Source organism: Podarcis vaucheri (genome assembly GCF_965113315.1).
Source record: "Podarcis vaucheri genome assembly, chromosome: 5".
Classification (NCBI taxonomy): domain Eukaryota; kingdom Metazoa; phylum Chordata; class Lepidosauria; order Squamata; family Lacertidae; genus Podarcis; species Podarcis vaucheri.
This window is the reverse complement of record NC_138763.1, coordinates 381,111-405,537: the sequence shown is the minus strand read 5'-3', so window position 1 is coordinate 405,537 and position 24,427 is coordinate 381,111. Positions and strand designations below refer to the sequence as shown.

At 54.2% G+C, this 24,427-nt stretch overlaps 1 protein-coding gene across 16 annotated transcripts in view; it reads left to right on the top strand.

The window, feature by feature from the left end:
* DLG1 (discs large MAGUK scaffold protein 1) overlaps positions 1 to 23,245 on the top strand; it is a 126,118-nt gene extending 102,873 nt beyond the window's left edge. For 9 of the 16 annotated variants that reach the window (XM_082224035.1, XM_082224036.1, XM_082224027.1 and 6 more), the window contains 10 exons: positions 906 to 1,082; positions 2,367 to 2,436; positions 6,028 to 6,127; positions 16,280 to 16,321; positions 17,245 to 17,295; positions 17,827 to 17,928; positions 20,014 to 20,186; positions 21,418 to 21,527; positions 21,982 to 22,073; positions 22,201 to 23,245. In XM_082224035.1, coding sequence (XP_082080161.1) covers positions 906 to 1,082; positions 2,367 to 2,436; positions 6,028 to 6,127; positions 16,280 to 16,321; positions 17,245 to 17,295; positions 17,827 to 17,928; positions 20,014 to 20,186; positions 21,418 to 21,527; positions 21,982 to 22,073; positions 22,201 to 22,307 — 1,024 coding nt within the window. In that variant the 3' untranslated portion in view covers positions 22,308 to 23,245. Of the gene's footprint in view, positions 1 to 905; positions 1,083 to 2,366; positions 2,437 to 6,027; positions 6,128 to 6,555; positions 6,590 to 16,279; positions 16,322 to 17,244; positions 17,296 to 17,826; positions 17,929 to 20,013; positions 20,187 to 21,417; positions 21,528 to 21,981; positions 22,074 to 22,200 lie in introns of all 16 variants that reach the window. The other 7 variants (XM_082224040.1, XM_082224041.1, XM_082224031.1 and 4 more) reach the window with 2 other exon arrangements.
* Positions 23,246 to 24,427: the final 1,182 nt, after the last annotated feature.

Sequence of the window (24,427 nt, the reverse complement as noted above, 5' to 3'; positions counted from 1 at the left end):
CCACATATCCAGCAACGGGAGAATGAAAATGCTGACATCCGGAACACCAGAATCTGGCCCATTTAGTCCAGCACCCTCTTCTCAGAGTGGCTGAAGGGCTGCCTTGACTGCTGGCTCCTGGGTCTTGAGGGTCCTTCCCTCCATGGGTGATGGGGTGAAAGTCTCCAGGCAAGGACAGGAGGCTCAAGTCAAATCTTTGGGGACAGGCCTATTTGTCCTGCTGGTGCTGGTAGGGTGCAAATGAAACCCTGTGCTTCATGTCCATAAGACTGAGCTTCTGATCAGCAAGAGGAGGACTAGACCATGTTAATTCATAATGATGCCTTGACAAATTTCTCTGAAACTCCTTGGGCTTTTGAATAAATGGTTTCTTCTCTCTTGGGTTTTCCATCTTTGCAGCTGTTAATAGACTTAAAAGTAGCAATGTCAAACCACAACAAGGTCTCGTGACTAAGGTGGAATAGCCAGATTTGTCCTTTGCAGCAATAACAAAGGCTCCTGAGCAAATGTATCATGGCATCAGCTGCCGCAGACTAGAGTTCTGCCTGGTCTATGAGCACTGATGCTGCAGTGAGTGTGATGGTCTAGGAGGAGCATTGGGAGGAGAATTGGGAGGAGAATTGTGAGTTATTTCCTGGGCGACTCCTGGACCCCTTCCGACAGAGCAGAGAGAGAGCAGGAGCACAAGGGGGCTCATCACTAGAGACCTTGCGCCTGGGGAGAGGGAGCTGCTTGCTGACACACAGACGGCATCAGGGCGGAGCTGCTGGAGGAGAAGGACTGGGCTCCTCTTCTGCCACCGCCCAGTTTGACTGCCAGGCAGTTCCAAGGGAGACAAGTGATGACACTTGCCAGTGGGGCCTTTGTTTTCTTACTCGTCAAATGCGCTCCCCTTGTGCCTCCAGAGCCCTCTTTGACTACGACAAGACCAAAGACAGTGGCCTCCCAAGCCAGGGACTGAATTTCCGATTTGGCGACATCCTCCATGTCATCAACGCTTCTGATGATGAGTGGTGGCAGGCGCGGCCGGTGATGCCAGATGGAGAGAGGGACGAGGTTGGCGTCATCCCCAGCAAGCGCAGGTAGCTCTCTCTTTCCTGCTGGGGTTTTCCTCTCTTCCTGGGCCACAACCTTCAACAAGAGGGCGTGTTGAGAAGACCACCTGTGCCCAAGACCCTCCCCCTTCCTGCCCACAGTCTCATAGAGCCTTGCTCGATGTCGAAGGCGGTGCCTGGCAGTATCTTTTGTACCTCCATGAATCAGAAGGAAGGGGTTGTGCTCAGCGGGCTTTTTGAGACACGGCAACTTCCCTGTCGTGAATCTTGGAAGACAGCACACCTCCCTGGGCAACTTGTTGCCTCTGCCCCCCGTAAGGAGTCACCACCACACTCCTCTTCCTCCTCTGGGGAGTAGCAGGAATTGTTCTTCACTGCAACTCCCATAGCCACCTTGTCAGGCCCCTATAATCAAACAGTTCTACCTACAGTTGACAAATATGACATAAGAGGTCAAGAAACCATTTCCTGTGATTCTGGCCTTGAAGACTCTTAATTTCTGTCCTATTGCAGACATGTTTAAGTGTTTTAAAATGCTTCCCAGGTGTAGCACAGAGGTGCGCCCCCTCCCTGTTCCACATTCTGGCGGCTGCATAATTTGGCAGTTGGGCTTGTGCCCCTGATATCTTGCAGTGTTCCTGCCAGCAAGAGGGCATGTTTGGTTTGCTCCAGGGACCACCACGGTAACTCACATGGGCCTCCAGCAGCCAGAATACTCACTCTAGGGTAGCGTGCATTAGGGCCAAGTGGGTCTTAGCCTTTAACATGCAGGTTTAAAACAAAAAAAACCTGGCATTTTCCTCCCCTCTCACTGTCCTGAGCAAAGCTCTCCTCTAAGGCTGCAGTGTGCGCTGGGAAGAAACCTCCACCGCCCCCTGGCAGGAAGAGCAGAGGTCCCCAGGAGCACCGCTGCTTGGTTGGAACTGGCCGTGTTCCTTGACTCCAGCAGCCAGCCTATACTGGTCTTGGCGCTTGCCACCAAGGCCTTCCCGTCCCTGATGAGACTTGGAGAAGACAACAAAGGTTGCAGGAATGATTCCCTGCTGCTGCTTCCTGCTGCAGCCACCTTTTGCAGGTGGCTTGACCCCTCCAGCAGCCATTCAGTTCTGCTATCCAAAGGCGGCAATCGACTCCAGGCCCCTTTGCCCTGACACTCAGGCTAAAGCCGGCCAGTGCCTCCCGTGGCCTCCCTCCAAGGCCCATGTGTTTTCCAGATTGCCCCCACACCAGCTTCTGCCATGGGGTGCAGCAGGATTGAGCGCAGAGCGCAGGTGCTGCAGATGCACTAGTCTTTTTGTGCTTTTCTGGCAGGGTTGAGAAGAAGGAACGAGCTCGTTTAAAGACAGTGAAATTCAACTCTAAAGCAAGAGGTGACAAAGGGGTGAGTTTGGACTCTTTACACTGTTGCTACTGTAAACTCTGTCATAATGAAAGCCTTGCATGCTCACTTCACCTACAGGCTGGGGGGGGGGGTGACTGGCCAGGAAAGCGATTCAGCGCCCTGTGAGTCTGGCATCTCCTAGGTGGAGACAGGACTAGAGAAATCCAGGGTAGAGCAGGAGAGGCCTCTCAGGGGCTGGCAGTGGGGACAAGGGAAGCACTAGGACCTGCTTCTGAAGGCGGGGGTGTTGCCTTTGGCCCCCGCTTGCAGGCCTCCTGTCAGGGTACAGGACTGGCTACTGGGGAACAAGAGAATAAGGGGCTTGGTCAGGATTCCTGGTCTGTTCCTCTCTGGAAAATCCTCCTTTAAAAACAGCTTTAGAATCAGGACAGTCTGGTCACCCAGGGGCCACCCAAGAAAACTCAAGTCAAAAGACTTTTGGAGTGAAAGCGCCTGAGATGGATGGATGGATGGATGGTCCATGGAATGTTTGTTTCCTTTGTGGGACCACCTGGCTTCTGTCCCTTGAAGGGGTGTCATGAGGAGAGGTGAGGGCTGTGGCTTCCTGGCCCCCTCCTTGACGCCCCTGGGTGTCCAGAGACAGCCTTGAAGGTACGTGTCTGACAGTACGTAACCACCGGCTTGTGGGCAGCTGGGAGGCGGCAGGGAAGGGGAGAGCAGAGTCAGGAGAGGGTGGAGCAGGCCAGCTGACCAGAGAGGGAGAGCAGCTGAGGGGAGGGGACTCGGTGGACCATCAGCCATGTTTATCTTTTCACAAAGTTGTGTGAAATACCATAATCTTAAGGATAGAACAGATTGTTACAGTAGACTCCAGATTAACACACCAGCAACATTATTTTAAAAAAATATTTCCGTCACTTGTGCTAACAGACATCTGTTACAGGCGCCCCCATGAAATGTATGCACTGAACACTTTTGTGTGAAAAGGAGCTGTTGGGAATGCAGACTGGTGCTGGAGCGGGGCTGGTCCCAGGCTGGGCTGTGTGTGCAGGAGGGCAGGGAAGCTGCAGGATGTGGGGCTGGAGCCCAGGGGTCTCCCCGGTCTCCTTTCCAGAGCCACATTTCAGCCCTTGTGCCTGGGGAAGCCTCAGGCCCGGGGCGGGGCGGGGGGGTGCCCTAACCCTATGGCAAGAAAGAGCAGGACCCATTTAATCACCTGGTGCAGCCAAATAACGCTTTGTGCAAATGGGCCTTTGGGGCAGCTCACAGAGTTTGGGTGTTGCATTTGTTTCCGTGCAGCCTGCACGCACAGCCCTGGCCCCGTGCCGTTTTGAAAACTGGTTGTGTTGGAGTCACAGCCTTGTATGTTGACTGTTGCCAAGTTTGCACACGGCTCCCATGTCCTAACACTGCACCAGACCCATGCATGATCCCCTGAGTGGAAACCAAACTACGCTTGCCATTGAGAGAGAACTGCCCGTCTTGTCTGTCTTCCCTCCTCTTAACATGGCCCTCTTGAGAGGGCAGCCTTCCTCTCATCCTGCCAGTTCTCTTTCTCTCTCTCTCTCTCCTCCCCTTTCCTCCTCTTTGTTGGTACCTTCCTGGGAACTCTGTGCATGCTTGCTGTTGGCAGGGGCTACTTTGCCTCGGGAATTAATTCTAGCACCTAACATGGCAAAGCAGAAGGAGGCAAAATTGATGGTGTTGCAAACTGAAGCTGCTGTGCTTGTCCCCCCCCTCCATCTCTTCTTCTTTCAAACAGTCCTGCCAAGGACCCCCCACCCCACCCCCCTTTTATGCCAGGCATCAGCCATTGACCTGCTTGTCCTTTTGCCTGGGCAAAATCAGCTTATGCCGCGTTGAGCACCCGGCGTAAGAGGAGAATGTCGAGTGGCCTGTGGGGTTTTTTCTGCTTCCTTTTCTAACCCATTTGTACTAATGATGCAATTCTGCAAAGAGGCTGTGAGAGCTTAACAAAGTTAATACACTCTTAGTACTAAAAACAAGACTCTCCTGCCTGTAAGAGCCTTAAAAACACATGGCTGATATTTTCTGCAAATCAAAACATAATTACTTCTAACCATGTTTTGTTTTTTTGCTATTGGAGCCGACTTCTAACCACTCAGCATGCAGTAGGTGAGGCCGTTGCTCTCCGGACTCTGCAGAACAGGAAATGGCTGTTGTCTGGGAGACAGGAGAGCGCCAATGTGTCCCTCTTAGCAGAAGGAGCCTCGCAGCACCGTGATCTCCCAGAGGTGGAGGCTTGGGCAGCTCCTACCAGGGAGGTGAACTTGCGTGGGGAGCTGCGCCCTGGGCCTTCCAGTCCAAACGGTTTAAAAACAGAGCAGGCAAAGGCGCACGCTGTTCATGGTGTGCTCTGCTTGACTAAACTGAGCTCCTGCAGCAGTTTGCTGGCATTGCAGAGGGTTGGACTAGATGACCCTCGGGGTCCCTTCCAACTTGACAGTTCCAGGATTCTCTCGGTGTTGGGGAGAGGGCTTGGCTGGCTTTGAGGCTGAGCAGCTTCTTCCCAAGGGGGGCTCCAGTGGAAGAACCCCGAGTTTCAGCTGGGCTCTTCTGCCCTGCCCATTCCTCGGCTGCCACCAGGGACAGGCAGCAGGGGGCTGCAGCAGGAAGAGGAGACCAGAGGCGGCCAGGCAGGTCCCACGGCATTTGGGTCTGTTGGACTTCAGTGGCAGCTAAGAGACCAGGATGGCTTGAGCTGCCAGCGGTTGGGATCCGGATGGCCGGGCTGCTTCTGACATCCTCTTTGTGCTGTAGCCCCTGAGGGTCCCTGGCCCCTCTGGATATTCATGCATTGTGTGGGGTCAGGTGGCTGAGGGGGGGGGTCTCAGTGACCCCTTGTGGTGCTTGGATTAGGAGCCACGTGGATGTTCCCTCCAGGCACTGCTCTCCGGCTCAGAGATCACGACTCAGGCTGCTTTGTGCCTCTGGCTGTGGCTTCATCTGACCTTGAAAATGAAGATGAAGGGGGCTACATTGGCTCCCTTTTCTTTGTCTCCGTTGCATAGACTGCCTTTCAGCCAGAGTGTCAGAGAGTACAGGGGGAAGAGCACACCAGGCGGCCTTATGCCCAGTCCACCCAGCTCAGTCTTGTCTGCACTGACTGACAGAGGATCTCTAGGGTGCTAGGCAGGGATCCTTTTCCCGCCCTACCTGGTAATCCTGGGGGTAGCACCTGGGCTCTTCTGGATTCAGAGCAGATGCTCTACCGCGGAGAGGAGAGCCACCCCACATCTTGCTCTGCAAGAGGTCCCTGTAGCTGCTTCCTGCTTCTTCCTAAGGAGCAGTTGAAGGGGGTCTGTTTCCCACTCCTGCCTGGGCTGGTGTGGGGAGCCTGCAGAGACAGAGCCCCTCCCCGCAGCCCGTGCTTCCTCAGAATGGAGCCGGCCGCTTGCTCCCCAGGCCCTTCTCCCTCCGTGCCCCAGCCGCCACCTGGGAGCTCCAGCCGCCTCCCCTCCTAAGGAAGGGCTGTGGGTCCAGCCAGCCTGGAACTGCTGCATGCTGTGGTCCTAGAAGTCGGCTCTGCCACGCTGCTGGACGGGGCCTCTGTGACAGACTGGACATTCGACCTCCTTTGTTTTGCCCCTCCTTCCTTCTCTTCTTCAGCAGTCATTCAATGACAAGCGTAAAAAGAACCTCTTTTCCCGAAAATTTCCCTTCTACAAGAACAAGGACCAGAGTGAGCAAGAAACCAGTGATGTGGACCGTGAGTATGTGGGTGGGGGCAGGGCAAGCGCCAGCTGCGGATGTGCCGGGGGGCTGCCTTGCGTGCCAGATGTGGCCTTGCCTTGAAGGGGTCCCAAGAGCTGCCACAGGGGCAGAGATGCCGCCATCCTCAGGGAGGGGCTGGCCCAGCTCTCCTTCCGCAGCTGATTTTTTTTGGGGGGGGGGCAGCGAGTTCTGTTGGCTGCAGCTAAAAGGCAGGCGGCCTCTGGCTTTCAGAGGTGGGTTTGAGGGACAGGAGGTTTAGGTGCTGCCCTTAAATGGGTTTCTGGCTGAGCTTTGGGCGCCCCCCTGGACCCCTGTGGACGCTCTTGGGACCACCTTGCCGTAGCCCCTCATTGATATGCTACTGACGGTTATTTTCTTTGTGGTTGTCTCTTTATTGCTTGCCCTCTGGGAACTTCTCTGCAGGAGATCCCTGAAGACATGGGATCAAAAGGCCTGAGTAAGTGACCCTCTTCCCAGAGGCCCCTGAGCCCCTCCTCATCCTCACCGAGACAGAAGGAAAGGCCTCCTCCTCCTCCTCCAGGGGCCCAGGCTCATTCCTCCCGGGGTCTCTTTGCCATCTCCTCCTCCAAGTCATGCCACTTCCATCTACTTTTTAGTTGGGAGGCTGGGAAACCTTTCCCTGTGTTGCAAGCACAAAAGTCATTGAATCGTAGAGTTGGAAGGGACACCAAGGGTCATCTAGTCCAACCCCCTGCAGTACAGGAATCCCAAGTAGGCATTTGGCCATCCAACCTCTGCTTGGAAGCCTCCAAGCACGGAGAGCCCACCACCTTCCGAGGGAATCTATGCCTCTGTCAAACAGCTTGCTTGACCTGTTTCCTCTTTCTGGCTAGAGCCTCTAGCCAGATGCAGGTCTGCCGAAGATCTCCCCTGGGGCTCTCCTCCGTTCTCCACGGGGCCCCTGGCGTTGGCTCAGCAGATACAGTGGCCAGGGGGACCCTTTCAACAAGTCTTTATGAGGGACTTGAGCTTTTAGGTGGGGATGTTTTAAGAGAGGCGCTTACTGATCCTGAAGAAAACATCATCATCATCATCACCATTATTTTACTATTACTTAATAAATTTGTATGCTATTCTTCATCCAAAGATGACATGGAAGTTCACAACATAAAAATGCAAAATGAGAACACAAAATACACAATTAAACAAAAATAGAACAGTAACCCACAATTTAAGAGGCTATAGAATGTTAATCAGCCAAACACCTGGTTATAGAGAAATGTTTTCACAAGGTGCCTAAATATATTATTATTATTATTATTATTATTATTATTATTATTATTATTATTATTATTTTGCTGCCCTTTATCAAAAGATTCCAGGGTGATGTACAACACCAAGAACACATGTCAGGGTTACTTCCAGATCCGAGCTCACAGAGGATCACGCTAGCCAGCGATCGTTAAATAAAAGTCTTTATTGAGTTACAGTCTCCATTCTCGAACTGCTGCGTGCAACCCTACGTCTTATGCTTAGATCGGCGGAGCTCCGTCTGAGTCTCCGCCCCTTGCGCACCAACTTAATATCCTAGCCCTGCTCCACCTTTTCCGCCTGACAGTTCTCCTCTGGGTCCCTCTGCCCCCCTGGGTCTCTTCCTTCCGGGATTCTTCTGACGCTGACCCCCCTGACTCTCCTGTCTCCTTGCGCCGGGCTTTAGGACCTGGCTCCCTTTCCGGGCTGCCTACTGCGCCACCTTCCTGTGCATTTGAACTTGGCGCGCGCGCCCAACCTTCCACTTTCCGTCTAACCGTCACTTCGCTCCCCGATGAAGGTGTGGCCACTCCTGACTCGTGCCCTCCCTCCTGTTGCGAGCTGCCAGCGCTTGATCCCTGGCGCTCTTCCTCTTTCCTACTCTCTGGCGGTGACGCTGGTCCCGATTTCCAACTGCTCTCCTCTGAGTCCCCTCTGGCTCTATCTTCCTGGGGTGTCCCCCTAGTCTCCCCCCTTGCCCTGGCCACTGGTGCTCCTTTTTGTGAATCCTCTGATTCACTGGAAAGACTCGGAGATCTCGGGTCGTCGTCATCACTCATCCTTTCTTCTGCCTCCTCCCCCTCGCTCTCTGTTTCCTCCCTTGCCCTCGCCTCTGCTCCTGAACCCCTGACATCCATCCCCCCCTCGAAGCCCCCTCTTCCCCCCTCCCCTCCTTCCGGTGCGGGAGCTGGGTGCTGCAGTGTCAAGGGAACGAATGTCGGGTACAGTTCGCTTCCCGTGGCGGGCCTCCATCCGAAGTCTTCCGGTTCTTCCTCCCTGCTCTCGTCGACGACGGTCACCTCTGCTTCCATCTCTGTGCCGCCGTGCTCGAAACCCTGGTCGTCCCCGAAAACGTCCATGTCCGTCTCTCCCTCGCTTCCTTCTGGAGGCGTTGCTCGTCCTGGACCCTCCAGCCACCTTCTGCGCCACTGCTCCTCTGGTCGATCATCCCACCAATACGAGGGTTCTGAAGCAGATCCCGAGGGTGACCCCTCCGGGGAACGGGCGTCTTGTGTCGGTTCCTCATCCGAGTCGAACCCCCGGAACGTGCTGGCTGAAAGCGTGGGCGTGAAAAGCCAGTCGTCGAAAAAGTCCGCTGGCATTGGCCTATGGGGGAAGAGGGCATGAAACTCTTCCTTGAGCAGAGGTTCATCTAAAGCGTAGCCCGGCACCCAGCTGTTGGCACTGGCCGGGGTGCCCTCCTTAGCGAGAAGGTATTCTACCCCCTCTTCCCCCCATCTGGAGTCCAAAATCTCCGTGACTTCGTTGAGGCGCACCTCCTGTGCCACTCCCCGTTGCTTGGTTCCCTCTCGGAGCGGACTCGGCGCCGTTCCGGGTTCCTGAAACCTGTGCGGTGCCTTGTAGGGAGTGAGCACCGATCTGTGGAACACCGGATGCATTCTGGAACCCTCCGGAAGCGCCAGCTTGAAAGCCACCGGGTTGACCTGCTCGTTGACTTGGTAGGGCCCCAGTTGTTTATGCCCTAGTTTCTTCTTCGCCAACGACCTGGCCGGCACTGCTTGGGCTGCTAACCAGACCCAGTCTCCCACATGGATCTCTTTGCCAACCCTTCTGTGTTTGTCCGCTTGTACCTTGTATGCGTGTTTAGCCAGCTCCAGGTGCCGCCGCAGCTGATCGTGGATCTCCTGCAACTCCGACGCGAACGCATCTGCTGTCTGCGGCTCCCCCTCCCCCCGTCTTTCCAGTCCCGGGAAGGTTCTGGGGTGCCTCCCGTTGTTGGCGAAGAACGGCGTGACCCCCGTGGACACGTGCTTCGTGTTGTTGTAGGCGAACTCGGCGAGAGGCAGGTAATCCACCCACGTCGCCGGCTGTTGATTTGCATAGCATCTCAGGTACTGCTGCATGATGGCATTGACCCGCTCCGCTTGCCCGTTGGTCTGCGGGTGTCTAGCCGACGCCAGGTTGATCTTGACGTTGAGGAAGCCCATCAGCTTCTGCCAGAAGTTCGAGATGAACTGCTGCCCTCGGTCGGACAGAATAGACCGTGGCAGACCGTGAACCTTGAACACGTGGTCTATGAACAGTTTGGCGGTTTGTTCCGCCGTGGCCACCTTGGCACACGGAATGAAATGCGCCATCTTGGAGAACAAGTCCACCACCAGCAGCACGGCCGTCTTGCCCCTCGAGCTGGGCAGATCCGTGACAAAGTCTAGGGCCACTCTCTCCCATGGTTCGCACGGAGTTTGCAGCGGTTCCAGCAGTCCGGCCGGCGGTTTGTGTACTGGTTTGGCCCTCTGGCAGGTGTCGCACCTTGCCACGTAGTCCGCGACCTCCCCTCTCATTCCGGGCCACCAGAAATCCCTGGCGACTAATTCCACTGTCTTCTCCTTGCCAAAGTGCCCGGCAGTGGGCGCGTCGTGCAGCTGCTGCAGTACCTTGGCACGAAGTTCGTCTCCCGGCACGTAGATGGCCCCTTTATGGAGGAGCAATCCATCTCGCAGTTGGAACTCGTCGGTCGCTGCCGTGCCCCTGTGCACGTCTGCCATCTTAGCTTGCGCGAAGGAGTCATCCTGCAACGCTCGTCGCACCGCCTCCAGGTCAACTGTCGCCGCAGCGCACGCCCACACTGTCGGTGCGAAGATGTGCATGGCGGTCGCTGGCGTTGCCTCCTCCAGATACTGTGGCTTACGGGAGAGCGCATCCGCCATGATGTTGGTGTCCCCCGGGACATACTCTATTCGGAAGTCGAAGTTCGCAAAGAACTCAGCCCAACGTATCTGCCTCTGGTTCAGGAACTGTGCCGTGCGCCAGTGCTCCAGATTCTTGTGGTCTGTGCAGACCTGCACCGTGTGCTTGGCTCCAATCAGGAAGTGCCTCCATGCTTTGAACGCTGCATGAATAGCCAGCAACTCCCTGTCCCAGATGGTGTAATTCTGTTCGGACTTGCTGAGCTTCCTGGAGTAAAACGCTCCGGGCCTCCAAACCCCCTGCGGGTCCGTCTGCAGCAGGACTGCTCCGACGGCCCTGTCCGAGGCGTCTGTTTCAACTCTCATCGGCCTGCTGGGGTCGACATGAAGTAGCTGTTCTTCCGACGCGAAAAGACGCTTGAGTGCCTGAAAGGACTGCTCCGCCTGTGCTGTCCAGATGAACTTCTTTTTCTTGGAACTGAGCGTGTCCGTGATGGCCGCTGTCTGCATAGCGAAGCCTTTGATGAACTTGCGATAGAAGTTCGCGAAGCCGACAAACCGTTGGACCTCCTTCCGGTTGCGTGGGCTTTTCCAATCCAACACCGCTCGAACCTTGGCGCTGTCCATGGCGAGCCCCTTGTCAGACAACCTGTATCCCAGGAAATCCACCTCCGTCACGTCGAATTGGCACTTCTCCAGCTTGGCGTAAAGCCTATGTTGCTGTAGCCTGCTCAGCACTTCCCTGACGTGTCTGTCATGCTCCTGCTGCGATTCCGAAAAGATCAGGATGTCATCCAAGAAACAGACGCACGTCTTGTAGAGGAGCCCCGCCAACACGTGATGCATGAAAGCTTGAAAAACGTGGGAGCCATTTTGCAATCCAAAAGGCATAACCCTATATTCGTAGGTGCCCAGGGGCGTGAACATGGCTGTCTTCCACTCATCTCCTTCCCGCATGCGAATGAGGTTGTACGCCCCTCGCAGGTCCAACTTGGTGAACACGCTGCCCTTGCGTACTTTTGCGAGGAGGTCGTCGATTCGGGGCATGGGGAAGTCCGATGGCTTGGTCACACTGTTCAAAATGCGGTAGTCCACTACGAGTCTTTTTTGGGGCGTGTCTCGCTTCTTCACAAAGAATACAGGACTGCCCCCCGCTGCCTGGGACTCTCGGATGAAACCGCGCTCCAAATTATGATCTATGAACTCTTTGAGTTCCTGCAGTTCGTCTTCAGACATGGAATACAGCTTCCCTTTGGGCAGCGCCGCCCCCGGCAGCAGGTCAATTTTGCAGTCATATGGTCTGTGGGGGGGTAGCCTGTCTGCCTCCTTCTCGCAGAAAACCTCCAAAAATTCTGCGTACTTGTGGGGAATCGCTTGCAGCGTGCCTAGCTGCAGCTGTGACTCCTCTTCCTCCCCTTCCTGCTGGGGCATGATGCAGTGTTCAGCACAAAAGGAAGAGCCGAAGGTCAGCTGCCTCTGGTACCAAGCCAGCGCCGGGCTGTGCTTGTCCAGCCAACTCATGCCCAATACAATAGGCGTGTCCGACAGTTGAGTGACGTTGAAGCTGATGATTTCCCTGTGATTTCCAAGCCGCAGCACCATAGGTGGCGTCTGCTTCACCACTTGCCCCCCTAGCAGCTCCCTGCCATCCACCGTGACAACCTGCAGGGGCAGCGTGGCAGGCAGCAACTGTATAGCGTGCCGGTCGACAAAGTCCTGCCCTATGAAGTCTGCATTGCTTCCCGAGTCGACGGTGATCGGCACGTCCATGGTGATTCCATTGGGTAGCTGGAGCGATGCGGTGAGCCTCACTACTGGCTTGGGCGGGAGGGGGTCCATGGGCGGTAAAACCTCTGGGGACTGCTTCACTGACACGTCTGGCTGGGCCCCAGTGCCTCTTCCTCCAGCCAGACATCGTCGTTTCCCTGCTGTGGTTCTCCGTGCTGCGTTGCTGCAGTCACCATTGCTGAGGCTGCAGTGTGCTTGTGGAGCCTCCGGGGACACTCTTTCGCCATATGCCCTGGATCCTCGCAGATATAACACTTCCTGGTCCCTCTAGGAGGCTTCGCTTTCACTGCTGCCGGTGCTAGGGCTCTGGCTGCTGACTGAGCCCTTGCACTCCCGACCTCCATCGGTTCCACCCCTCCTCCTGTTGGAGGCGTGGATTGCGCACGCGCTGCTTCTCTGGGAAGGAAGGAGGAGCCTCTGGCTGGTTCGCGCCCGCTGCGCCCTTCGTCCCTGCTCCACGGACGTTCTTCCAGCCGCACCCCCACCGCCAGCGCCCTCTGAACGATCTCCTGCGTGGTCCGGGGTCTCTCCCCCCTTGCAATCTCATCTTTAACTGAGTTGTGCAAGCCCTCCCAAAAAAGGTCTCTGACAGGAGCCGAATCTCTGTCCCATTCCAGGGCACTGACCAAAGCGAAAAAGCGGGCATGATACTGCCTTACGCTGGCCCTCCCTTGCCTTAGTCCATGCACCTCCTTTCGGGCAATATCCACGTCAATGCTTGATAAAAAACAGCCATCCATCGCTTTGATAAAGGCGTCCGCATTTTGGAGCGCAGGATCCTTATCTCTCCACAAATTGCGCAGCCACGCTTTAGCGTCTCCATGCAAATGGGACATGACGAACCCCACTTTCTCTTGTTCATCTCTAAAGTCTTTGTGCAGCAGTTGCAGTGCACACATTACGTCTGCTCTAAAGTTGGGGTACTGTTGCAAATTCCCATCGAAGTGAGAGACCAGACCGCCTGTGCGTCTCCCCAGCCCAATCCCCTCAGGTTTGGGTGTCTGTTGCCCTTGCTTCGTAAGCACGTCCAACCTGACCTGGAGATCCCTGTAGGCGGCAGCTGCTTCCTCCTCTCTCTTCCTGGACGCCAGCGCCTCGGCAGTCAGTCGTGAAACTGCTTCTCTGAGTTCCGTTATTTGCTGTTCGGCCGTCATGTTGTCTGCCGTTCGTGAGCTCTCTTGTAGGCACCCGCTTTCTCTCCTCTCCGCGAGGGCGTGGATGCCCACAATTTGTGGAGACGGAGCTTACTGTCAGGGTTGCTTCCAGATCCTAGCTCACAGAGGATCACGCTAGCCAGCGATCGTTAAATAAAAGTCTTTATTGAGTTACAGTCTCCATTCTCGAACTGCTGCGTGCAACCCTACGTCTTATGCTTAGATCGGCGAAGCTCCGTCTGAGTCTCCGCCCCTTGCGCACCAACTTAATATCCTAGCCCTGCTCCACCTTTTCCGCCTGACAGTTCTCCTCTGGGTCCCTCTGCCCCCCTGGGTCTCTTCCTTCCGGGATTCTTCTGACGATGACCCCCCTGACTCTCCTGTCTCCTTGCGCCGGGCTTTAGGACCTGGCTCCCTTTCCGGGCTGCCTACTGCGCCACCTTCCTGTGCATTTGAACTTGGCACGCGCGCCCAACCTTCCACTTTCCGTCTAACCGTCACTTCGCTCCCCGATGAAGGTGTGGCCACTCCTGACTCGTGCCCTCCCTCCTGTTGCGAGCTGCCAGCGCTTGATCCCTGGCGCTCTTCCTCTTTCCTACTCTCTGGCGGTGACGCTGGTCCCTATTTCCAACTGCTCTCCTCTGAGTCCCCTCTGGCTCTATCTTCCTGGGGTGTCCCCCTAGTCTCCCCCCTTGCCCTGGCCACTGGTGCTCCTTTTTGTGAATCCTCTGATTCACTGGAAAGACTCGGAGATCTCGGGTCGTCGTCATCACTCATCCTTTCTTCTGCCTCCTCCCCCTCACTCTCTGTTTCCTCCCTTGCCCTCGCCTCTGCTCCTGAACCCCTGACAACACATAATAAAAATCATAATGATAAAATAAGCATCATAACTTCCCCTCCTTTAACAGACCATAAATTGTTTAATGGCCAGAGGCTTGGGTAAAAAGGAATGTTTTGGCCTGGCAACTAAAGACATGTGATGATGGTACCAGGCGAGCTTCTCTGGTGAGAGCGTTCCACAATCAGGGGGTCACCACAGAAAGGTCCTGTTCTCATGCTGTCACCCTCCAAACCTCTCCGGTGACGGGGCCATAGAGAAGGGTCTCAGATGACCAGTGTGGATCTGGGTCCGCTTGTAGGGGGAGAGGCGGTTCTTAAGGTGTTGAGGTCCTGAGCCCCAACTGAAGCTGACAGAAGGCACTCCACCAGCGCAGTCAGGCCAGGATGGGTGCAATATGCTCAGATGGTCTTGCCCCCGAGAGCAGCTTGGCCACCAAATTCTGCACCAGCTGAAGTTTCTGAACTGCCTTCAGAGGCCGCCCTATTGATAACGTGTTGCAGTAATCTAACCTAGCGGTTCCCAGAGCATAGACATAAAACCATAAACCTGTCAGGGTTCCTGTCGTGGGATGATGGGTGCTCTTTTCACAGATACTTTTCCTCTCAAGGGCCATATTTCTCTTATCGGCCCTTCAGATGGAGAAAGCCCCAGGGGGCAGGGGCAATATTTTTGCTCAGCTGCCAGTGCTGGAGGAAGCCCTGTTTCCAGGGTCTGTCATGGGCTCGTCCTGGCGACAAGTTCAGCAGCTCTTTTTTCAGATCCTCTGGAGCTGGTCTCCAGCAACAGCAACCTAGGGGCCAGTCTTATGCCCCCCCCCCCCGGGGGGGGACTCCTGCAGTTTTCCATGACCTGCAACAGCAGAAGTCATTAGGGTTTGGCTACAGGACGGGAACTGCTTCTGCCCCATGTCCAAGTCTCCACTGAAGCAACAAAGAATGCAGGAGACCATTCTTCATCTTCTCAGAGTTCAGGTTGTTGAGGCAGTGACACCCAAAGACTCTTTCTTGAGGACTGACTTTATCTTTTTTAATGGTACCCAAATGCAACAAGTCTTATACCTGAAATTCCTCAAACAATTCATCCTCCGTCAAAAATTCAGGCTAGAGTCACTTTTTATTGGCAGGACGCTCTGCAGTCTGAATTTTCCTGCCTCTGTAGACCTAGAAGAGGCTTACCTCCACATACCGAATCACCTTCAGCACAGAGAGGTCCTGGGGTTCCCCTACAGCCGAAACCACTTCCAGTTCTGACTGTGGCCATTTGGCCTTGTCTCCACACAAGAGGGTTCCTGGTGGGTCCTTGTGCCTCCAGAGTATCCTTATCTATCCTTCTTTGGAATACCTCTTGGTGTGGCAGGAGTGCTCTGAAAGCTCAAAAAGATGTTTGCATGCTTGTAATTGCTGGCAGCTCACAGCTTTCTAGCCCATGAAGCAAAGAGTCACCTGTCTCCTGCCCAGTGACTTGGCAGTGACTTTGGCGGCCTTCCCTGGGGATGCTTCCAAGATGAAGATTTGCTAGGCCAGGTCTTCTTCAAATACGTTTATAGTTCCTGACAAGTTAAATGCTTGTGCCTTCGCCAAAGTTGCATTCAGAGGATGTGGGCTTCAGCAGGTTCTTCCGCAGCTATAGACCGCTGAACCCCTTTCTAACCCCCTTGCCCCCTCCCAGCTCCTGCTGTGAGCCTTTGCCAGGTGATCTGGTGTGTTGCTGCAGGTGGTGTGTGAGCAGTTTAGACCAGCGGTGGGGAGGCAGAGCAGCGCTTTCAGCCTCCCAGTGGCCTTTCTGGCCTGACCCACTGAGCTCCACCGGTTTCCCCGGCTCCATCTGCCCTCGTGGTGGCAACCCCTCTGGCCATGACACATGCTGCAGGTTTGGCAGATCCCCAACCAGTGGCCTGGTTGTGAACTGAGGCTCCCTCTGCGCCCTGTGCTTCTCCCACTGCCTCTGAGCTCCAGGCGGAGTCAGGAAGTCGCAGAAACGCCTCTGGGCTTTGGGCCACCTTGTTCTGTGTCTGCATCCAGACGTCCTCTTGCCTTTTGGCAGAGTGCACTCACCCCAGCCCCAGCCCTGTCACATTCATTGAATGTGGAGAGAGAGAGCCTTCCTCCCTGCAGAGTGCAAGTCATGGCAGACCCGTCTGGCACTTGTCCTTGTCTTGCTTTTCTTTGGGAATTCTTTCTGGTCTGGTGCAGCTCCTCATGTTCTCCTTCCTGTTCCCGTTTCAGAGCACGTGACGTCCAACGCCAGCGACAGCGAAAGCAGCTACCGTGAGTGTCTTGGGGCCCTTCCCCACATCTCCCTTTGGGGCTGGCTAGGAAGGCTTGCTTGGCTTTCCCTGTGTTTGCAGCTAGAAGCATCTCTCTAGGCGCCCATTCGACAGCAGAGCATACCTGAACTCTGCTGGGGGGTCAAGCTTTGGCTCTTGCGATGCGGCTCTTCCCCAGTCCGGCTTACCTGGGCAGGGCACCTGAGCAACGGACCCCCTCCTTCCGTGGTGCCTCCGCTCTGCTGGATAGGCCAGTTGCTGGGAGTGTGAGAGGGTCGGATCAGCCGCTGATCCTCACAGACCCCTCGCCTCTCAGGAAGCTCCACTCCAGGCAAGAGACCGGTTCTCTTTTAGCCGCATTGCTGCACTGCTGGCCTAAACTTGTGCTTAATTTACTCCATTGTTCTGTTGTTTAATTTCAGTGACAGTCTGTTCTTGTTTTTTTTTTCTTTCCTCTTTTCTTACGTAGTTTTTGGCTTAAGGCATCATTTGGCTTAAGTCTTCCACTCCCTGAGCACTCTCAAGCCGCCTGACCATAGAGTCCTGTGTCTTCTAGCCTCAATAAGATTCTAGAAATGTGGCAGGAGGGGTCACTCATAATTTCTGGGCCTGTGGCCACATGCGAAATGTTGAGTGTGTGACAAACAGCGTCCCCCAGTCGCTTCTTTAGCTATATGTTACTTAAAACTGAGGCATACCTATTAAGATCACCACAATAAACTCACCTTAATCGAAATATAATTAAGAGTAGATTGTGGCTCACCACATATATACAGAGAGTGGTGCTTATTAATTTCCTATCTGGCTTCTATACCAGTTTTTTTATCCTGAAAAGTCTTCTATATGAGAGATACGTGTGTACATCTGTATTATTTTACGCAGACACTACATTCCAGCTCTAAACTGGTGTCTCTGAATTTGCAGGTGGCCAAGAGGAATATGTCCTGTCTTATGAGCCTGTTACTCAGCAGGAAGGTTTGTAGCATGTTGCATCATATAAAACCAAAAGCCCTGAAGGCCACAGAGGCCTTTGGCTCTCCTTTGCAAGCACACCTCCCAAGGGCTCGCTTTCAGCCCCACCAGTGCCCTTGGCTGCACTAGGACCTTCTGCAAAGGAGGTACGGAGGGCTCCCTTCACGCTCCCAGCCGTTGCTCTGGAGTTGCTTCCTTTGGACCTCAAGTGGGGGCGGGCGGATGGGGGCATGTGCTGTCCCAACTAGGGCTGTGGGCTGGAGGTTCCTTGCCCCTGCCGTCGGAAGGGGAAGCCCTCAGATCAATGTCTCCCATAACTTGGCCATGGCCACAGGAAAGGCCTTCACCTGCGTTCTTGCCGAGCAAAGCTCTGGAATGAGCAGAATGCCCAACAGGGACTCCTGCTGGCAGGTGGACGGGGGGGGGGGGAGGCTGGCTTAGGCGAGCCTTTGACCCCCAGGAACTTGGGGAAGGGACAGGAGGTTGTTGGTTGTTTTCCTTCCTCTCTGACTCCTGGGTCTGTTCCCCCTTCAGTCAACTACACACGGCCTGTGATTGTTCTGGGACCGATGAAAGACCGGATCAATGACGACCTCATCTCCGAATTCCCTGACGAGTTCGGATCCTGCGTTCCACGTATGTATGGCAAAGGCCTACCAGGGAAGCTTTTGTCACACAGGCAAGCAGCACCGCAAGTGTGTTTCAGCTTGGGAAAGAGCAGGCCAGGGTCACAGTGCAGGGGTGCAAGGAGCTGCAGTTGCATGTTGTTGGGCTGGGAGCCAGCAGTGAGCGCAGAGCCCTTGCGGGGGCCAGAGTCCTCCTGCTTGGCATGGAGACACCCAGGGCCTCCCTTGGGCAGCTCTGGGCATTGCCTGGCTGCAAGCAGAGGTGCCTCTTGCCCTCAAGAGCCCTTTCATGCAGTCCCCAGCCAAGCACAAGCCGGGAGAGAAGACCCTTTCTCAGTCAGGAGCCATGAGGAGCTCCGGGGCACAGCAGCATCCTCCGAGCATCTTGCCATTCATTTGATTTGAACTGATTTTAGAATGAAATGATTTTAGAATGTTGTATTATCTTTGACTGTTGCTAGCCGCTCTGAGCCCAGCTTCAGCTGGGGAGGGCGGGATATAAATTAATAATAATAATAATAATAATAATAATAATAATAATAATAATAATAATAAAATAAACAACTTTGGCATTGGGCATGCTTTCCACTTGGCCTCATGGGCTAGCCAACCTGTCCAAGCACACTCTCATTGCCTCATTCGTGGGGAGGGGGGCACCTCTGGCCCCTGTCCCAGTTTGGCTCCTTAGGCCAGAAGCTTTCAACCTTTTTGAGTCCACGGCTCCCTTGACCAACTGCCTTCTTTCTGCAGCTCCCCTGTGGGGCTCAGGGGCTCAATTAGGTCCCCCCTTGCCTGCAGAGCTGGCAGCTTCTCACCCTTTTTCGAACACCCTCAGCCTCCTCTGCCCTCTCCTTGGGCCCCTGGTCTCTGAGCTGCCCCACCCAGAGGCACCATTCGCCCGGGGAGCCTAGAGCCAGGGCTGCTGCAATAAACAGCTGCACCAGCCTTTGGGAGGCAGAGACACAAGAGGGCATCCGAGGAAGGAGGGAAAGAAAGAGGAACAGAGACCAGTGTTGCCCAAGGCACCCCAGGGTTGAAAGCCACTGCCTTAGACCCTTGGCCAAACCACACCAGCCTGGCACCTTCTGAGGGCAGGATTTTGATCCTGCACAGGGAGCGGGATCATGCAGCCTCGGCAGCAGGATTTAATCTGCTCATCAGCTGATAAGCAAAGATTGTAGCCCTTTTCCTTCCCTTTTAAAGGTGCAACAGAGCAAAGTGCTGTCCTTTAATTGGGGTGGGGGTTGGGAGCTGGCTCAAAGGGCACTTTGCCTCTTCAGTCATAGAGATGGGCTTCAGGCTCTTGGTGCCAAGTGCCGTGTGAATGGAAGGGAGAGGCTGCCTCAAAGGGCACTTTGCAGAGCTGCCGCGGCGCGTTGGACTGCTAGCTGTGCACACCCGCACATGCCACTGCCTGCCTGCCAGATCTGGTCCATGTGGCCCATCTTGATAAGGATCTGGCCCATGGGGGCCATGAGATCCCCCAGCCCTGGCCCCGTTCTGCCCTGTCCCCGTTTGCCCCCTCATTCCCCCTGCCTGCTGGCATCCCTGGGTTCTTCCTTTCCAAACATGCTGGAGCGTCACCAGTGTGCAGACGACACCCAGCAGTGCTTCTTGCTCCTGTCAATCCAGGAAGGCAATGGAATGGACTCAGTGCAGGAGGAGATAGGGCTTTGCAAGCTGGGGCTTGGTCCACACAAGGCAGGGAGTTGGCTGCTGGGTGAGGGGACTCAGCCTGTTCTGGAGGCGGCTGGCGCAGTGCCCTCTCTCCACTTTGGCCAATCTAGAGAAGGCCGGCCGGGTTCATTCCTGTATCCAGACAGGATTGCTGTCCTGCGTTCCATATGGGGCTGCCTTTGAAGGCCGTCTGGAAGCTTCAGTCAGCCCTAGATGTGAAGGTCAGACTCTGGTCTAGCACTTGAGGGTCAACGCACTTGTAGGGTGCCAGGATCCCACCTTGGACCTGCTTCCTCCCACTGTTGTGCACAGTAAGCGGAAGGTGCTCAGTGCCAGTATTTGGAGTCAGTGTTGAGGTTGCTGTGTGTTGGGCCGGCCTGCCTGCCTGTCTAAAAGCTGCCTGTCTCTTTCCGCAAAGATACGACCCGGCCAAAGCGAGACTACGAGGTGGACGGTCGGGATTACCACTTTGTTACGTCCAGAGAACAAATGGAGAAAGATATCCAGGATCACAGGTTCATTGAAGCCGGCCAGTACAACAACCACCTGTATGGAACGAGTGTCCAGTCCGTGCGGGAGGTGGCAGAGAAGGTAAAGGAGCTCCTCTCTTTCCAAAGTCTGCTTGGGAGAGATGAGGGGTGGTCCCGGTCTGCCCCAGGGTTTCCTTCCCCAATCAGTCATGACGCGGCCTCACAAGGAGGAAAGGGCGTCTTGCTGTGGGATCTCCGTTAAACCTTCAGGAGCCTCCTGAGCCCAAAGATCACTATTAACTAAATGTCATGAAGTCAGTGCCCTCAGTCCATTGCCCCAGTTGTGCCATGGAAAATATCTGAAGATCTTATACAGCAAAGCTAGTGCCCAGCACTACCTGGGTCTTTTTAGAAATCCCAAAATATTGTGATTTTTAAAGGGATATGTATGGTTTTTGAGTCTGCCCCCATCACACCATAACTCAGAAGAAGTCGGTCCAAAGTCCCTCCTGGCCCCAGCACCCTGTCAGCCTCGAAGCAGAGCTTTTTAGCCCCTGAGAAAATGTTTCCATGCCCTTTGTGCTGCCTGGAGTCCATCCAAGTGAAAGGAGCAGAACTGGCCACTGAGGATTGCCTTGTAGGTCCCTCTGAGAAAGGGGCAGGTTGGCACACACAAAAGAGATCTGTGTTGCTTTTGCATTTCCCTTTGAAGCATGTTGGCCGAGATCTGTGGCGGGGGGGGGGCAATACCAGAGGTTGGATCAGGAGTTCCCCTGCTTAGGCTTCCTCCTCCAACTCAACTCTGCCCAGATCCAGTTTCTGTGAGTCTTAGGATGGCAGTCGGAAAGGGAAGCTCCTCAGCAAAGAAAGGCTTGGGGGTCCCAAGGGGCCCTGCAGCGCAAGCAAGGCAACTCTGCTACGTTCCACCAAAGGGAACCAAAGAGAAAGCCGGCCAGGGTCTCCCGCTCTGTGTGCGCCTGGGTGATTCTGACGGGGGGAGGAGCTTGGGGGCAAGGCAGGGAGAGCTCTTTTTTATTGGCTCATCTGGAAGGGGTGTGGCTGCCTGGATGGGACCCTTCTTTCTGAATTTGCCGCTACACTGCGGAGGAAGTGGGCCTAGAGTTGCTGCCTAAGGCAGTGCCACAGGGCCCCATAGGTTTGCCAAGCAGGCCTCCTCTCAACCCCAAGAAAATGGCTTTCCAGGGAATGTCTGCAAATAGCTGAACTAAGGGGGAAGGGGGCTCAGTCTCAGCCGCCGGGCTTGAAAATGCCGACAGGCTTGGCTGAGCTGCCTGCCAGCAGCGATGCCGTGGATGCTCTGCTCTGAGATGCCTCTTCCCTCCGTGCCTCAGGGGAAGCACTGCATTCTCGACGTCTCCGGAAACGCAATCAAGAGGCTCCAAATCGCCCAGTTGCACCCAATCTCCGTTTTCATCAAACCCAAATCAGTGGAGAACATCATGTGAGTGAAAGCTGGCCTTGCCCTGTCCCCTCCGACCTTCTCCTCTCTGCGCATGTTCTGGTGACCCTCCTTGCGGCATGTGGCCTCCTCTTCCAGGAAGGTCATCAATCACGGTCTCCCGGAAGGGAGCTTTCCCTGGGAGCTGGGTGTATTCCACAACCCATAATATCCTGCTGTTTTCAGCAGGAGAAAAAAAGCAGCCAGCAAAGGTCCAATCCTCTGCAGGAAGAAGACAGAGCCAAACTTTAAAAGCAAAATGTCTGTCCCTCCTTCTTCTGGTGTTTGACTCTGCCTTCTGGAGAAGAGCAGAGCGACTCTGCTGCTCCCGAGCTGATGCTTGAGGGTAGCTCAGGAGTCGCCAACGTGGTGCCCTCCAGGGGTTGCAGGAAGGTGCACATCCGAATGGCTGAGCCTCGTCATCGGTATCTTGGTTTGATTTGTGCTGCAATTTCAGGGAAATGAATAAGCGTCTGACGGATGAGCAAGCTCGGAAGACCTTTGAGAGAGCCATGAAGCTGGAGCAAGAATTCACCGAACATTTCACAGGTTGGTTGCTCAGCTGTGTTCCTTTCAAGGCAGCGGCTGGGGGGGGGCTTCAGTGCTGGGGGGAGTGGTGCAAGAGCTGTGCCAGTCCAGGCCCTCAAGAGCCGCCTCCTCCTTCTCTCCTCTACAGCTATTGTGCAAGGAGACACATTGGAAGAAATCTACAACCAAGTCAAGCAAGTCATTGAGGAGCACTCCAGCCCCTACATCTGGGTCCCCGCCAAGGAGAAGCTCTGAAGGCCGCCCAGCGGGGGCCGCTGTGCCTCCCCCCCCCCCCCGTGCTTCCCACCTGGGGGCAGCCCTTGTCCTGCATGGGCCCCGTGGCTCCCGTAGCGTTTCCCCAGTGCCCCCTTTTGTTCTGATGGTGTGGATTCTCACAAGCTGCTGGCGGGCGGCCATTTTCTCAAGGGTCAAAGGGCAGTGGCTCGATCCGCTTGTGTGGATACGAAACGGAGAATTTTGTGGTAAAACTCCTTAATGTTTAAGGGAAAGTATCCTTCAGAGATTTTGAGAAAACAAATCTTTATATACACCCTTTTAAATATTTCCTAACAAAAGAAAAGTGGTCTTAATGATGTAAATGGTGAGCAGTTTTGCACGCGTGACTTGACCTGCATGATTTGATTCACGGGGTTGGCTGCAGGCCGTAGTTCTGTAGTTTTCTGTTGTTGGCAACACATTTATTTTACAGGCAGTTAAATAGGAGATTTTTGTTCAAATGTCCAAGATAATGTAAATGGAGTTGCCATTATTTCACAAGGGAAAACCCATTTTCATAATTTCATAAGAATATTCTTTATAGTCTATTTTTTCATTTTTTTGCTGATGCCGTTGTTGGGGGCAAGAATATCTCCTGTTTTTAAACTAGCACACACAAGACTATTTGGAGTGTCTTACTGATATCATCAATGGGTAACGGTCTTTACATTTTTGAATCCAAATACAGTTTAGGTGCTTTAAAAGCTTGTACTTCATATAGGAATGATTAATTTTGTTCTGAAAATATTCTGAAAGATTATCATAAGAGACGATTCAGAGTCTGAAATATAAATATGTTCTTAGAAGTCAGATTTTAATGAATATTTTACCCACAATAACTGCCTATTTTGTTATAATAAAACATATTATATACATACAAATATATATATATATATATTAAACTTTCTTTAACTAAAGTTGTAGTGTGGGAATTTCTTTATGTTGCTGTACACAGAACTCCTTTGCTTGCAGCTGGTTTGCAGGATCCCTGAGAGAACTGCTTTATCGTCGCATTTGAGGGGGTTTGCAGTGCCCAAGGTGATGGCGGCCCTGTGAGCTGCCCAGCTCCCTCCCCTCCCCAGTTGTGGACCACGGGCTCCCGACTCTCAAGTTTCCTCTTTGCTCCTAGGAGGCCGTGTGTCTTCGCCCCGGAAGAGCGGGCAGTTCCCCTGCACTGGCCCTCTGCCTCTCAGTGGAAGTGGGAGCAAGAGGAGCTTTCCTCTCCCACTCGCCAGGCGCAGCTCTGGTTCCTTCCGTTGCCCCAGCCGGCAGTCTGAGTCCTTCGTAAAGAGCTTCCATCTGCTGCTGCTGCTGCTGTTCAAATCCTCCAAGAGAGAGAGAATGAGGGAGCCGAGCTTCTTAGTGGATGGTTGGAGATAGCAACAAACTAGGAATGATACTGAATGATACTGACCCATGGAGTCGCTCCCAGTGCTACAGTTCTGTGACTCTGTAATCTCTCAGTTTGGTTTTAAATTTCCTCTGTTGACCGATTGAACACTAAAGCAGAACATAAATTTTCTGAATAAACCTTTAAAAAGGCAGCAGGAGACATGCAGAGTCCAAAGGTCAGCATAAGTTGCCCCAGTCATAGAATCATAGAGTTGGAAGGGACCCCAAGGGTCATCTAGTCCAACCCCTGCAATGCAGGAATCCCAACTAGATCATCCCTGACATTTGGTCATCCAAGCTCTGCTTAAAAACCTCCCAGGAAGGGGAGACCACCACCTTCCGGGGGAGACTGTTCCACTGTCAAGCAGCTCTTACTGTCAGAAAGTTTTTCCTAGTGTTTAATCGGAATCTCCTTTCTTGTAACTTGAAGCCGTAGGTTTGAGTCCTGCCCTCCAGAGCAGGAGGGAACCAGCTAGTTCCCTCTTCCAAGTGACAGTTCTTGAGATATTTGAAGATGGCTATCATATCTCCAGGGGACGCGGGTGGCGCTGTGGGCTAAAGCCTCAACGCCTAGGGCTTGCCGATCGAAAGGTCGGCGGTTCGAATCCCCGCGGCGGGGTGCGCTCCCGCTGCTCGGTCCCAGCGCCTGCCCACCTAGCAGTTCGAAAGCACCCCCGGGGGCAAGTAGATAAATAGGTACCGCTTAC